The following is a 15,168-nucleotide window of genomic DNA, read 5'->3' on the forward strand; positions in this document are numbered from 1 at the left end:
GTGGCCCACAGCGAGGGGCCCGGCACTGGCTCCAGAGACGAGGGCGTCTCCTCTCTATGGCTGCCCAGTCCCCGCCGCCGAGGCCCCTGATGCCGGGCAGCCTGCCACTTGCATGACCATCTCTCCCCCACAACGTGCTGACCCGCTGGGCGCGGGCAGAGCGCTAAGCTTGTTAATGCCGGGCCCAGAGCAGGAGCAGGGGTGCAGGAGGAGGCCTCAGGTGCCCGCTGGCTCCCAGCTCTGGAAAGATGCTCTTCAGGGTAGCCTGGCTCTAGGGGATGTGTGTCCCCCAGAAGACAGGACTGTGCGGGGCAGGGGGCTGGGCCGCAAGGGGCTTACCCCCAGCTCTGTGCGATGAAGAGTCAGCTGGCTCAGGCCCCGGCAGAAGCCCAGCTGCAGGGCGGCACCCTGGTCTTTTGGCACCAAGCTCACCTCCTCCAGGAAGCCCCCTGTCCCTGCTTCCTGAGGACGGGCAGGACCTGCGTCCAGACCGGAAACCTGACCGACCACCACGAGCCCAGGGCCGAGCCCAGGGCCTAGCACACGGCCCCACCAGGGGGCCCGGAGGCTCCCCAGGCAGGTGAGGGTGTGGGGTGACGAGTGGAGGGCTGAGCATGGGGCTCCTCTCCCCAGCATGGCCTGGAAAAGACCCGGCCCTGTCGCGGCGAGTCCGGGGAGCCCACCCCCACCCACTCAGGCAGGCGTCATTTCTAGAAACGTCCGTGCCGGCCCCATGGCTGCCAAGGACTCCCTCCAGGAGCATGGCTTTAATTACAGCTCTTCTGGGCTCAGCTTCGCAGCATCTCCGTCTGCTCGTCAGGGAAATCTGGGGGGCGGCGAGGGGGCCGGCCAGGCTGGGTGAAGGGCCGGGGTTCCCGGACGGCCTTGCCAAGACACGCGCCGGTGCCAAGCCCAGGGCAGCCGCGGCCAAGGCCGGGCTGGGGCGGGGGCTGGTGCTGGGCTCCGTCCAGGCCACTTGGGGCAGGCGGGCGGGCAGTGGTCTCCCTCCCTCCTCCCCCGCCGGGCCGCCCACCCGCCCGCCTCACACACAAAATGGCGGAGGGCTGCAGCGGCCATTTTGTGCAGCCCCAGGAAGACAAAGGCAGCCGGCAGCCGGGGGCAGGAAGGACGGACGTCCACTCTGGAAGTGTGGCTGCCTGGCCTGCACGGAGGCCCGGGAGGGCCTGGCCAGAGAGGGCGGCAGGCAGTGCCCTCTCTGGAACCTTCATCCTGCCCAGGCCCCTGGCCACCCTGAGCTGCCAGAGGCACCCTCACTCCTTTGAGGGGCTCTGGGTGGTCCTGGGGACGAGCTCTTGGACTGGGCAGTGGCACTGATGCTCTCCTGCCTTACAGAGGGGGCAGCCCAACGCGAGGTGGTGACGCTGAGAGGTGGGGTGAGCATAGGCTCCTGGCCTCCCAGGCCTGGGCTCCTTCCGGGTGAAAATCGTCCTCTGCCCCAGCCCCGCAAACAGTGGTCTTTCCTTGCCCGACGCGGGGTGGCCTCTGACCAGATGGCCTGAGGGCTGCCCTGCATTCCAGGGACATCCCAGCACATCCCACCCTGTGGTCCAGGCTGGCAGCTTCTTCCTGCCCACTGCCGGCAGGCACAGGGACAGCTGGCAGGACCGGCCATGCCAGGGCAGCGCCACAGGGACACCAGCAAGACCAGCTTTGGGGACGCCTGGCTGCATCCCCCTCCCTGAGCTCCTGCAGCACCTGCCTGATGGGGCCTCGAGGCTCCCGTCCTGCATCCACCCCCTTGTTTGTGCTCTCTGGGGGCCCGAGGAGCTGCCCCAACAGACACCTGGCCTCTCTGGAGCACAGCCCGCCAGGCAGCAGGTACACACCAAGAGCCCGTGTCTTTCTGACTCTGCCCTGCCCGTGGTCTCCATATCTTTACCAGATGTCACTCAGGACCCCAAACGTATGGCAGACACAAGCAGGAATGCTCTGGGGGCCACGGGGCCAGCCACAGGCCCCCTCCCTGCCGATGCACAGGGAAAACCTGAGAGCAGCAAACTGAGGCCCAGGGCATCTCTGTGCCTTGGCTCTGGCTGCGGCCCGCGTGGGACGCTCAAAGGGCACTGGGTCCAGGGAGATGCAACTCACGCAGCAGGGACAGAGCCCGGGCCCTGTGCTCCGATGGGGACGGGCTGATCCAGAGCCAGGGCCCCGGGCCTGTGTCAAGAAACAGGAGAGTGGGATTGGGAGGGAAGCCTCACACCTTTCCTACAGGGTGGGTGCTGCCGTGGTGACAGTGGTGTGGAGGGCAGATGCCACAGTCCCTGTCGCTCAGGTGACCACAGTGGTCCTGACAACCTGCCAAGCGTGAACAAGGTGCTGTCCTCAAGGAGAACATGGAGGACCTCTCCCGGGAGCCCTGGTTCAAATCCCCATTTGCCCAATGTTGCTGCCAACGTGTGTGCCTTTTCCTGGGCATGTGCTCCCCGTGGGAAACGGGGCAAACGCAGACACCGCACACCCGCCGCATGCCAGGCACCGACCTGAGCCGACTGCACCGAGCGCCCCCGTCCGTTCCCTTTACAGCCCGATCCGCAGAGGAGAAACTAGCAGAGAGAGGCCAAGCTATTTCCCCACACACAGCCGAGACAGGCGGCCTCCTCCCGTGTTTTAGGCATGAGCAAACAGAAACCCACCGACGTCTCCATTTACTGGCCAGGGCATGCTGCTAAGAAGGACCAGACCCCTCTGTACTAGGTGACCCCAGGAAGCCCCACGTCTGAGACATTCACTTTCTCTTCCTCCAAGTGACAGCAGGGGTGTCCTGGCTCCCCAGTCCTCCGAGGCCGGCCAGGCTTGGTGGGCAGGTGTTCTTGGAGAAGAACTGCTCAGACCCAGGCGTGCTGGGGCAGGGACCTCAGGCTGCTGAGCAGAGTGGGGGCCCATGCTTTCCCACCCAGAGCTGGTCCGTTGGCCTTGCAGCTCCAGGACAACTGGGGAACAAGGCCTCTAACCAGGGAGATGTCTGAAGCCAAGCGTCCTGCTGAGCCCAGACCGCGGAGCACAGACAGCGGAGCACAGACAACAGCCCCGGACACTCCCAGCCGCACTGGGTCTAGGAGCCGCTTGGTTTCACTCCAGCGGCAAGACGGTGGGAAGAACCTTCTAGCCCACCCTGGGCACGACTGCATGGAGGGCCTAAGCTGGAGGCCCTGTCCCCTGCCTCCTGCCTGCCTCCCAGGGAGGCTGCCTCTTAGCATCCAGCAGCCTGATACCTCAAGGGAAGGCACACACTCCTGGAACCCAGAAGTGCTTCTACTTCTGAGCGGGCCAGGCCCCTGCTCTGCTGCCGGCTGGCTTGGTGGTCTGGGGCTGGCCCCTCAACCTCCCTGAGCCTCTGCCCCCCAAGGCACCCACCCAGCAGGGCTGTCAGCAGCAGTGATGGCTCTTACAGGAGGGGGATCCAGCTTAGGGCCTGGCACAGTACCAGCACCCGAACGGAAGGTGGCTTTGTCGGGTGCAACTCGCAGGACAGGCTCTCCTTGTCACCTGTCCTCAGAGGATCCACATGTCCCATCTCTCCTCCCGTTTCAGGTTAACCACCCCCAGCCAGAGCGCTGCTCGGAACCGAGACGTAAGCCCTGAATGAAGCCCATCGTTCTGCATTTTGTCAATATTTTCACTCGGACCAAAAGATCAAACTTGAGGTATTTTTAAGGCCTTAATTTCTATCTGGGCAGATAAAGGCTATCCAGACGGTTAGCCTTAGAATTAATTTCTGTCCCTCCTCGGCCGTGGGCACCAGGCACAGGTCAGCCTTGGAGCCGTCAGTGGGGGCTCCGCGGCGTGGCCCGGCCGTGTGGTGTTCTTCTGGAGACCAGGGCAGCCCGTCTGTCCCCAGGAGCCCAGGGTGCTGGGGCTGGCAGGGCCACGTCCCTTCAGGGAACAAGGCACCACTGGGCGCTGAGCAGAGGCTCGTGGCTCCTGTCTGCGCTGGGCCTGGGGGAGGCTCCAGGGGCTCAGTGCAGGGGAAGGCACTAGAGACAGGGGGAGCCTCCTGTGCCCAAACTTCTCCCCATCCTGGGCCAAGTCGGCGCAGACTTCACGGAGAACAATACTGAGTCAGTCCCCAAACAAATCCCACCAACCGAGTCACCGTCCCCCATAAACCGTCGGCACCTCCCAGCCCAGCATCCTGAAAGGGCTCCATCGTCCCAGTGACCCTCCAGGACCACGGGTGAGGCCAGCGTTGAGCTATGCCCAGCTGCCAGCCTCCGTTTCTGGCCGAGCAGAATGGAGATGGTGAGCCCCACCTTGCTGGTAGTGCTGGGGCTGCCGACCGCGTGTGCGCGCAGGAGCGCAGCCCTCCCCTCTGGCCCTGAGCATGTCCTCACCCCTGCAGCGACGGCTGTACGGTCATACCGGTGACTACTCAGGCTCTGGGTGAGCACAGAATGAGCACCTACTGTGTGCATTGATCTGCATGCATTCCATCCACTGCACAGTGTGGGGACTACGGGTTCTGCCCTGGGAGAGCCCACTCCCCCAGGCCTGTCACCCCCCCAGGCCATTCCCCATATGTCCTGGGCCTCAGCTGCTGTGCACGGGCCCTGTCGCCTTAGCCTAGGAGCCCTTCTGGCCTCCTAGGTGGGCTGGCCCTGTCTCCTTGGACCTCCGCCCATGTTCCTGGGGACCCACCCCGTGGCCTCCTGCATGTGTCCATCAGAGCTTGGAGACTCAGGGCCCAGGTGCATGTTCCGGTGCTCAAGCCCGCATGAGGAACATCCCTCCACGGGTATGGGTCTCATGGGGAGCCCAGAGGCTACCACGGCTGGAGATTTCACAGTGGATGCCCAGGAAAGCACCTGGACTGGATGGCCTGGGGCACAGCCCAACAGGCCCTGGGGACATCTGGGACCAGCTGCACCCTCAGGCCCCGTTTCCCCAGCAACAGCCCCCCACAGCTTCTGACTGCTCTGCTCTGTCTCCTCTCTCTCCGCGCCCTGCTCTGATTTCTCCCTTCGTCCCCTTCCTCTGTTATCCTCCCCTCAGGTCCCCCTTCCCTTCTGTCCCACGTCCTCTGGGGGCCTCCCCCTCTCCCCACCCACGTTCCACCCCCCCCCCCCGCCCACGGGCCCCGGCTGGCACACGCTCTGCGTGCAGACACAAAAGCCCCGGGGCAGCGTCTGCAGACTCTTGCGAGCAAGCTGGACCTGTAAACACACAGGGCCCAGATGGCAGAGGGGTCCTGAGCCCAGACGCAACAGCCTGGGGACATGGACCTGGGAGGTAGGCCTGCCCCTGGCCATGGCAACAGTGGGGGGGGGGGTGACGCCCGTCTGGCCCACATGGCCCCACGGACTCCCCAGGAGGCTAGACTCAGCCAAGTAGGCCCTGCACTCTGCCCTGCGGGCCGGCTCTTGGGAGGAGCAGAGCATGGGCAGGGGGCTCTGAGCACGACAGGCCCCCGTCAGGGCCACAGGGTGGCTGAGCTAGGGAGTGGCAGGCTGAGGACCTTTTCACCTGCTGAGCCTCTGCACTCAGCCCACTCCACAGACACTTCAGACCGTCCCAGCAGCTGGCCCAAGCCCTCCCACCATGGACCCCCGAGACAGATGGCTCCTTGCAGAAGGGGCTGCACTCAACTTCTGTGCAGAAGGGAGCCGGAAAGACGGGCCCAAGTCCAGCTTCCTGGGGCAAGAGTCCTGGGCAAGCCCCTGACTCCTGGCAGACCTTGGTCCCTTGGCTATAGAAAGAGGCTGGTGGCAGGTCAGGTCCGAGGCCTGAGCAGACCCAGCTGAGCCTGCCCTGCTCCTCAGTCCTCCACAAGCTGTGTGGGTGTGCGTGCATGTGTGTGCGTGCATACACGCGTGTCCCACTTCAGACGTGCCCAGGCCTGGGGGGTGTCTGGGGGAAGGGGGAGCCCTGACTTTCAAGGTTCAAAATGCAGCACTGACCTGAGGAAGGCAGAATCACGTGACTTTCAGGGGTCGCCTGCAGGACGAGGAGGCAGGAAGAAGGCGAGAGTCCTGGAAGGAGAGATATGCCGTGTAAATCTCGGGAAGGAGACCCCAGGTACGCAGGCCTGCGGGCCCGGTCCTGAGTCAGTCCCTGCAGCCCCGGCCTACCCTGCCCTGACAGCCTGGGGGGGCCACCTCAAGGACCCCAGGGCCGTGACGCTGCTGCATCGGTGTGACTTTGTGTCCCCAACCCTGGGAATGACACCCCGATCTTCCGGGGCCATCCATCTCCAAGGGGCAGCAGTCAGCTGCAGGTGTAACCACACGCATGCGGACCTGGGGCACATTCAAGATCAGACTCCGCAAGGCCTGATGGCTTGGCTGGGGCCCCTCACTGCCTCTCTCTACACCTGGACTTTTAGGGTTGGGGAGAATCAGATGACACAGCGTGGGAGGGGTTCAGGAGTATAAGAGGAACACAGCTGTGCTGAGCATGAGGGAGCCCCCCAACCCTCACCCCGGGCTTTGGGGCATCCTGTGGGCATCAGACAGCTCCCTCAGCATCACCACTGCAGATGGTGCACCCTGAACACCACTTCCAGCAAGGCACAGTCTTTTCCTCTTTGCTTGGGCTGCTAGGAAGCTCAGCGCTGAATTTATAGGTCATTACCAGCAACCAGAGACTTCTACATGACGTGGCTTCTTTTAGGCCTAACTTCAATTCTCCCTTTGCCCTAATCTCCTATTTTTTTTTTTAAACATTTTGTTTATTTATTTGACAGAGAAAGAAGCAGCGAGAGAGGGAACACAAGCAGGGGGAGTGGGAGAGGGAGAAGCAGGCTCCCAGCGGAGGAGCCAGATGTGGGGCTCGATCCCAGAACGCCGGGATCACGCCCTGAGCCGAAGGCAGACGCTTAACGACTGCGCCACCCAGGCGCCCCTCCTCGGTTTATATTTATCTTTCTCTATTATCTGTGTTGCTCTAAGGCTTAATATAAATATTCATATTTTTTATATTTATGTTTATTTGTTTATACAGCAGGACATAAATATATAACACCTTAGTTCCCTCTCTGCCCATATGATCAGTGGGGGCTATGTGTGTAGGCTTCATCTTTGCAAGTAGTGGGTTAGGACTGATCCCAAGCCAGATCCCTCCACTTCTTGGCCCAAGAAGCTCCCTCTTCTGCTCCATCGGTACCCGGGGTGGGGGGTGCGTAGGAAGAGGTCTGGATCCCAGGGAGAGGCCATGGCCTCCCCAACACCACACAGCAGCGAAGGCCAGGTCGGTCTGAGACCCAGGAGGTGTGATCTGGAGCCTGTGGCTTAGTCCCCCGCCATGACGTGGCCATTCCCATCAGCTCTTGGGGTTGGCAGTGGCTGCCCCCAGGCCGACACTGAGTTTGGAGGTGCTGCCTTAGGACACTGACAGAGAGCCTCAGGGTCTGGAATATAACCAGGCCAGACCTCTGGCAGGCCCCACACAGCACCCGCCGTGGGCAAGTGGGCTCCCTGTCCTGCTGTTGTGCAAACACACCCATGACCAGCACACAGAGCTGCTTAGATCTTGAGGTCGGGGTGGAGACCTCTCCCCACTTGGTTGTCTCCCCAAGGCTGTGAAACGAACCCGTGGCCATAGCAGGCCTGGGTTCCTGGGGTGCGGAGACCCTCCTGACAGCCTCAGAGATGCTGCCGACGAGGACCTGGCCACACCAGTCCCCCCTCTGCCTCGACCTACCATCTCATCTTGCTTATTAGCACCAGCACACATAAACCTGGGATAACGGATGTAGGGAACTGGGCCCCGCTGAGCTCCAGCGAAGGAGAAGCCAGCAGAGCGCCAGGGTGGCCCAAACACCTGGACAGCTGTCTGTCCTTCACTGACGCATAAACCACTGCACTTCTCGGGTGCCCGCTGTGTGCAGAGACTTGTGTCCTGTCCCCTGGCCTTCTCATGGAAGCCATGTGTGCTCTGGGGTTCACTGTGTGTCCCCAGCACTCCACCAGGAGCAACTCCTGCCCCGGCCTTCTGGATGAGGAGACGGAGGCTCTGAAGGGGCCTGTCCAGGAGGACGGCTCGCAGCTGGGAGGCTGGGCGTGTCCACCACTTGGCATCATGCAGGGGGCAGTGGCTCGGAGCTCGCTCAGGAGACTCTCTGTGCCAACAGCTCAGCCCTCCCGGCCCTCCCTGATTCTATCTGCTTCAAGGAGGCAAATCAGGGTCCTCAGGCCACAAGGCAGGCCGAGGACTCAGGGAGACGCAAAGGCACACGGCAGGCCAGAGAATCCTTTGCTCTGCACCTCGCTCCTGGTCCCAGAGTGGGATCTCAGCCACCTGCCAGGGGCCACACGGAATAACTCAGGAAGGGTGGGCCTGGTGTTGGGCTCTTCTGAAAGATGGGCTCACATTCCCTTCCTGGCCAGGCCACCCACCTCCCTGGCTGCCTTCCTGCTCTGACCCATGGCAAAGACCATCTACCTGGGCTATGCGGTCCTGGAGGGTCTCCTGAAGGCCACGATGGGTCCTGCCTCCTTGGGGATGCGCCAGGATGAGTCATGTTCTGAAAGACACAAGGTGACCAAGGAATCAGCTGGGCAGGCCTGGTGGCACATGACCTCTAGAATGGGAGGGGGCCCGGTGTGACCCTCCTCCACCTCTCATTTACCCCTCCCAACCACCCACAGATGGGTCCAGCCCACCACTCACTGCGGGCAAGGCGCCAAAGTGCCCAGAGGTTACAGATGGCAAAGGAAGCCTCATCCGACCGCCCTATTCCCAGCCCTGGTCTGGACTCCCACCCCAAACCAAACCCCAGCCACTGGCTTCCCTGAAGCCCAGCCACGCATATCAACCACACTTGCAGGGATGTCTCTGGAGTCAGTCTCCCCAGCTCTGGTAGGAGGCTGCAGGTCCCCTGAAATCAGCTCACAGATTCCGAGACTGCCCGTGTCCCCGGGGCTGGCAGCTCTGCAGGAGGGACCAGCTCCCACGCAGCTGTGTGCACCCTGACCCAGCACGGCGCCCGCACCCAGGAGGCACCCGGGATGACAGGGAAGCGCCCCTGCGCTTGGAACGATGTCTCTATCTGGGACTCAGAAAGTGTAGACGTGACTCTGGGCCTTTTCCCAATGAGCCAGGAAGAGGTGACCCCAGGACCAACTGAGCAGGAACACCAGGCCCTGGGGGCCCCTGCGAGCATCCGGCCCAGGGTGACTTGGAGGCCAGGCTCTTGCCCCTGCCCCGTCTCCAGCTCAGGCCTGCGTCCAGGGTCCAGGCTCCCCCAACACAGGGCTGGCTCCCTCTCTGTGAGGATGGAATGGCAGACGCAGACCCAGGCCCAACTCACCGCAGAGAGGAAGCGGGCTGGACCTCAGCCGGACCCACTCTGCCTCCGCCCCAGGCTGAGCGTGAACGGGCGGCCGGGAGGAAGGCAGGGTCCCGGCACCAAACCCTGGCTGCTGCGTGCCTCCCACACCCTCCTCCCCTGCCCTTTGTGAGCGCCCCCAGGTCCTGAACATGCTCACGCAGGCTGGGAGGCTCCCACAGACCCCCAGGTGCGAGAATGAGGTTGCTCTGGCCCCCCAAGAGTGCTACCTTCCCTGGACCCCGTCACCGAGCAGGTCCCACCCGGAGCAGGAGATCCTGGGGCCAAGAGCCACCCAGTTGCCACCAGTTGGCTTGCAGCCCTCCCCCTCAGGCAGAGATCCCTGACAGTGGGGGTCATGGGACTCAAGGCCCTCAGAGGCTGGAGGGGACCTGCTGGTGGCCTCCCAAGGATGTGCTTGGACTCCCAGCCCCAAAACACTGGGTGGAACCCCAACGCCACCCTTGAGTCCCTCAGCTCTGGGTTCTAATCCTGTCTCCCCTCTCTCTCATTGCCTAGAGCCTCTCTTAGCCCTAGTGTCCCTAGCTACAGAATGGGGCTTCTGGGCTGGAGCACCTCACTGCCCTGTTTTATAGGAGGGGAGCACCCCCAAGAAGGGACCGCCCTGAGGCAGCACAGCCCTTGTCTAGCCAGCCAGGACGCCTCCCTGCCTCTCCTCCCAGCAGGATGGAGCCCCACAGTGCATCGATGTTGAAGGACCCCGGGCTCGTCTGCCTGCACCTGTAAGATGGGCAGGTTAGGAAGTCCCTTGAGCTGGGGTGTCTCCGATGTCCTCACCTGGAGCTGATGGGACAGCGCCCTGGGGCCTGCCCAGGAAAGGAGAACCCCAAACAGCACAGGGGAACCAACGGAGCACACACCCACTCTCCCTCTGGACTGCGAGCATGGCCTGGTTGGGGCTCACAGAGGGCCGCTACCATGGGCAACACACTGTGGTGCCCACAGGCCCAGCGGCCGAGGCCCTCTTCTTGAAAACAGTCCCATTCAATATAACTAGTTGATGACAGCAACAGAAATCAGGCTTCCAGGGAGCTGGAGGAAGTGAAAACAGGACAAGGCCACCCCATGCCTGCTCTTGACTCAAGGGGTGTGGATATTCTATCCTGACAGGTGAGCAGAGATCCCCCTGCGGGAGCAGGTCTGGCTCTGGGATCCTGGCCCAATCCTTATACCACATAGGCGCCACACGTGGTCATGGCTGAAAACTCACAAGGACAGCTGCCCAGGGCGGGTGACGTGAAGCCTGGGTGCCCCTTCCTGCTTCAGAGCAGCACCGACAGAATGCTCTCCCCCTGGGAGACTCTGTTGCTCCCATATCCTTGCACCCACTCTCCCGTGACGGCACAGAACAGCCAAGCTAAGCATCCACCAGGCACCGGCACAGACAGGCGCTCCCTCGGCCTGTTCCAGTCACTGCGTGCTGAGCTGGACAGCCATCGCGTTGCCTGCCCTCAGAGCCCTTACAAATCTTGTGAGGTCCTCGTTCCCCCTTGGGGAGGAGGCCTGAGCCTTCTGAAGCTGTCCTCCCTCAACAGGCCAGTCCACATGGTGGGCCAGGGGACCAGAGCCAGGGGCGCCTGCCTGTCTCAGGGTCAGTAATGAACTTGGGCCTCCAAGTTCCAGAGGTCGAGAGGCAGGCTAGGGGAGCACGGGGAGCTGGCCAGACCCACGGTCTCTGCTAGCTGTGCGGCTCCAGGCACAAGATCGCCCTCTCCTGCCATTCCCTCCTGTGATATGTGAGGGCTGCCGGCCTCCCGGAGCCGTGGTGGCTGTTACTGGTGACAAAAGGACAAGTCCCAAACCCAGGGCTGGCTCATAATGATGCCTACCATTGCTCCCCTCGAGGGCCTGGCACGGGGGCCCGTTCCCTCACAGAACCTATGCCCCATGGTGTGGTCACTTGGACGACAGGGTCAGCCCAGGCCATCTTGGCAGTTTCTCCCCCATGCACTCCTGTCCTCTGCAAGGCTTTGGCACAATGAAGCTGGTGCGTAATTGGTCAGAACCAACCCAAGGCCCCGGCAGAATGTCTCAGAGTCAATCCCTGCCTTGCCCAGGCCCACGAGTAACCTGGTCTCTGGAACATTCCTGTGTCTATCTGCAGGGTAGTCCAGGGGCCACTGAGGTCCCATTTCAGCTCTGGACAAGCCCCTTCACCTCTCTGGGCCTTAGGCTCCTAATCTGTTAAACAGGGACATGGACAGTGACACCCACTTCCTCAAATTTACATGCAAGATTAGAGATGATACCCTCTGCACACCCAGGCTGCACGGGGCTCACTGGACGGCATGCCCACCACTGCCCCCCTGGGGCACCACGAGGACCTGTAAGAACTCACTCTGGGCCTTCATCCTGGAGAAATTCCTCCTCCACCTCTTATCTTACCAGGAACCAAGTCGCCCGGGGCCTAGGGCCTGACTGGACACCGTGGGGCAGGAGCTCAGAGGCCCCAGCAGAAACCCTGACGTTGGCCAAACTGGGCGCATGGGTCCCCAGAGGGTTCAGCCTGCCTTGCCCATACTTCTCTTTGGCATTAAACTTGCCTTTCTCCAAGGTCACGTGTGGGAGAAACAGCTTACAAACTGGAAGAGCCGATTGCTAATGAACCATGCATGGAGCTCATCCCCAATTTCTGTGCAGAAATGCCCTGCAGACGACCGAGGCCTGGCCCTGGGGTTGGGCCATGTCGGAGACCCAAGGCCTCGGGTACCCAGAACAGGTCGGAAGGTGTCCGAAGTAGGCGGGGAGCTCATGGGCAGCCACATCCTCCGGCCGGAGTGCCAGATGCACAGACCAGGGTGCCAGCCGAGCTCCGCTGCTGCTTCACTTGGGTCAACGTGGCTGCGGCAGGGACTCAGGGAGCCGGGACGCGGGGGGCCGACGGCCACCACAGCAGCCAGCGTGGCAGGCCACAGGAGGGCTCAAATCCCCAAGGACACGGCATCCAGCGGCAGAGCCGCCAGCCCCGGGCAGGAGCCTGGGCTGCTGAGCCCAACAGGCCGCTGAGTCTCCCCGTTTGCGTGGCCTTCAGGACTCTGGCCTCTCTGAGCCCCAGTTTTGTATCTTAAGAAGCAGCCATTCACACCTACCGGACAAAGCTGACATCAGGAACACGAAAATGAACAAACGTGCAACTCCCACCGGCTTGGCCCGCACTCACAGAAGGCGCTCTGCCAGGCAGCGGCCGACGCCACGCAAGTTACCAGCTCGGGGCCAGAGGAGCGAGTCACCGCCAGAGACGCGTCCGTTCACACACCCACCTTGAGCTCTACCAGGTCGGGGGCGTCACAAGGGATGTCCGTACGTCTAAAGGCAAAGGAACAGGCCCCAGCACCAGCCTGACAACAGGATCCCTGTCTCCATGGACGGGCGTCACTTCCAGGCATCACACTCCAAACACTCCGGATGCGAATGGACACTTCGGGGTGGGCCCTGCCCCAAAGTGGCAGCATCGCCACCACCATCGGCCTGGACGGGCCTCAACGCGCTCCCCACTCTCAATGGCCCCCTCTGCCCACCAAGTCACCTCTGCTCCTTTTAAAGGGCCCAGAAGCACCCTGTTGACGGCGCGGCCTCACGGCAACCCCCTGCGCCTTCTGTAAATGTCTCTCCTTTGGGGGGAGAACGTGCAGTGGGGATTTGGGTGGGTCAGGGTCGCTCGGGCCAGGGGGTTAGTTTTGTGATTTAAAGGAGTTTTTCCTCATTCAACAAGATCCGGACAACCAAGAAAAGGAGGAACAGGCAGCCAGCAGTCTTCTGCTGAGCCCGGCCCGCGGAGGACTCCCCGTCCCAGGAGGGGATCCAAAACGCACCAGGACAGGCGGCCACAGCATCCTGGGGCAGTGGCTCCCACTGGGCATGTCTGCTGAGCTGCTATGCAACATCTCGTCGGATAACTGTCACAACCACCTGACCCAGACGCCCCACCTGCACAGCGGCCAGCCGCTTCCTTTCTCTCATCCCGAGACGCCTTAGGACGCACACCTCTGGCTTTATGCATAGATCTTAACCCTTTCGCAGGGGAGACTCCTAGGAGCGGGATCCCCGCTCAAAGCCCAGGACTACTTTCACAAGCCTGAGGCAGCTGCTCCAACCTGGCCCCTCGGAACCTTCCGGAGACCCACCAAATGTCAGAGGTGGTGGGGAAATGGAGGCTCAGAGTGGGGGAGGGGGTGGCCCGAGATCACAGAGCAGGCCAACAGCAGAGCCAGGGAGGGACCGAGGCCCCTGCTCGCTGGTCATGAGTGATCTCCCCGAGGCACACTTTTCAAAAGGCCTCAGTGGAAGCAGCCTGCCCCGGCTGGGCAAAGATGCCGGGGCCCTCGGAAGGGTCTGGGCACCAATGCCCTTATGCATCACAGACCCGCAAAGATGAACAACGGGAGAGAAGAGGGGTACAGTGGGTGCTACGGAGGAGCTGGGCCGCCCACCGCCAAGGGAGAGCAGGCAAGAGGGCCTTGGAGTTTGTGAGGACTTCCTGGAGGAGGAGGACCCCCCATAAGCCACAACATGGTGGCAAGGCCGTGCAGGAAATTCACAAACGGGAAATGTCTGATCTCGATTAACAGAATGTGCCAATACTCGCCAATGACATTGGATGGGCCGACAGAGTCCACCTTCCACACCCACTGAGCTGAGGGGAAAAGGCCCCAGAGCCTTCTAGGGCACCTCTCACAGCTGGTCTTCCCGACTGAATCCCCGCCCCAAAGCAGCAGCCGTGGTTTTCCCGTGGCCTGGAGTTACCTGAAGTCCTCCCTCCATGGGCTGCAGGTGCTCAGGGCTCAGGCCTGTCCATCGGGCGCTGCCACGCCGTCCCCGATGAGGTAGGCTCACAAGCCCCTCAGATTAGTCCTAAAAGGGAACAAATCGGTGGAGGTAAGTAAGCTCTGTCCCCTTGTTTCTCTGCGCGTCGCGGCCGGGCCACGTGACCAGCCTGGTGGCTCGTGCCGCCGCACTCAGTGCAGGGTTCACAGCCTTCCCTTCTTCTGTTTCAGCCTTGGGATCCCATTTCATTCATTCATGAAACGTTCCCCCAAAAGCCCGTCCCGGGCCACTGACCAGTCCTGCTGGAGACGCTCAGTCCTCCAGGGCAGACAGGTGCGGTGAACTGATCAGGACAGTGGGCAGGTGGGAAGCGAGGAGGGCCTCCAGGAGGAGGTGATGCTGGGCTGTAGTCTAGAGAAGTGGGAGGATGGCAACGTGGAGGGGGCAGTGCAGGGTGCTGGGAGCCTCTCAAGTCCCAGGGTGGGAGGCTGGACTTCCGCCTGGAGCTCGACGGGAGCCCCACAGGGTGGCAGTCAGGGCAGAGGTTTGCATGTGACCACAGGTCCCTGGAGGGGCAAGACACGGACATGCCGAGCGGCCGCGGAGCTGGCAAGACTTGGGCACAGTCTGGGTGTGGCTGGGAGGGGAGCCGACAATGACCCTGGAGGTCAGCAGCTGGGGGACATCCCCCAGGAATTATAGGGGGCGGGAGGGGACAGTTGTGGTCACAGCAGAGGAAATCCCTCAGTGGGGGCTGCCCACAGTCGGGCCCCAAATGGCGCACGGTCCAGGGAGCCCACCGGGGCCAGCCACGGCCTCTCTCGCACCCTGGCCAACGTGGCGAGCTGTGTCCTCATTTCGTTTGAGAGCGTGCCCAGATCCCAAGGCGAAGAAACGCACCTTCTTGCTTCTGGCAAATGCCACGGCCCTGGCCCCCCTTCCGCGGCACCAAGAACGAGAGGCACCACCTGCACCCTGACCCGCACCGCTCTAACGGGCTGGCTGCTCTGGCTGGGGCTCCTCGTGAACAGTCTTCAGGAGGGACGCAGCCTCCCAGACCTCAGCTTCCAGGCTGGCAGCCTGTCCGTGAGGCCGCC

At 62.4% G+C, this 15,168-nt stretch overlaps 1 protein-coding gene across 4 annotated transcripts in view; it reads right to left on the reverse strand.

Annotated features, from left to right (window-relative positions):
- The window catches only part of LOC123780932 (uncharacterized), a 61,742-nt gene that overhangs the window by 27,515 nt on the left and 19,059 nt on the right, over nucleotides 1–15,168 (reverse strand). For 2 of the 4 annotated variants that reach the window (XM_087868620.1, XM_045780144.2), the window contains exons 2-3: nucleotides 8,401–8,482; nucleotides 5,919–5,990 (exon numbers count right to left, since the gene is read on the reverse strand). In XM_087868620.1, the coding sequence (XP_087724746.1) occupies nucleotides 5,919–5,990; nucleotides 8,401–8,482 (154 nt within the window). Of the gene's footprint in view, nucleotides 1–5,822; nucleotides 5,991–8,400; nucleotides 8,483–14,050; nucleotides 14,159–15,168 lie in introns of those variants that run through there. The other 2 variants (XR_015727066.1, XM_087868619.1) reach the window with 2 other exon arrangements.

The sequence above is a fragment of the Ursus americanus genome, chromosome 17, assembly GCF_024610735.1.
Source record: "Ursus americanus isolate L20-20 chromosome 17, mUrsAme1.1.p, whole genome shotgun sequence".
In the NCBI taxonomy this organism is placed as follows: domain Eukaryota; kingdom Metazoa; phylum Chordata; class Mammalia; order Carnivora; family Ursidae; genus Ursus; species Ursus americanus.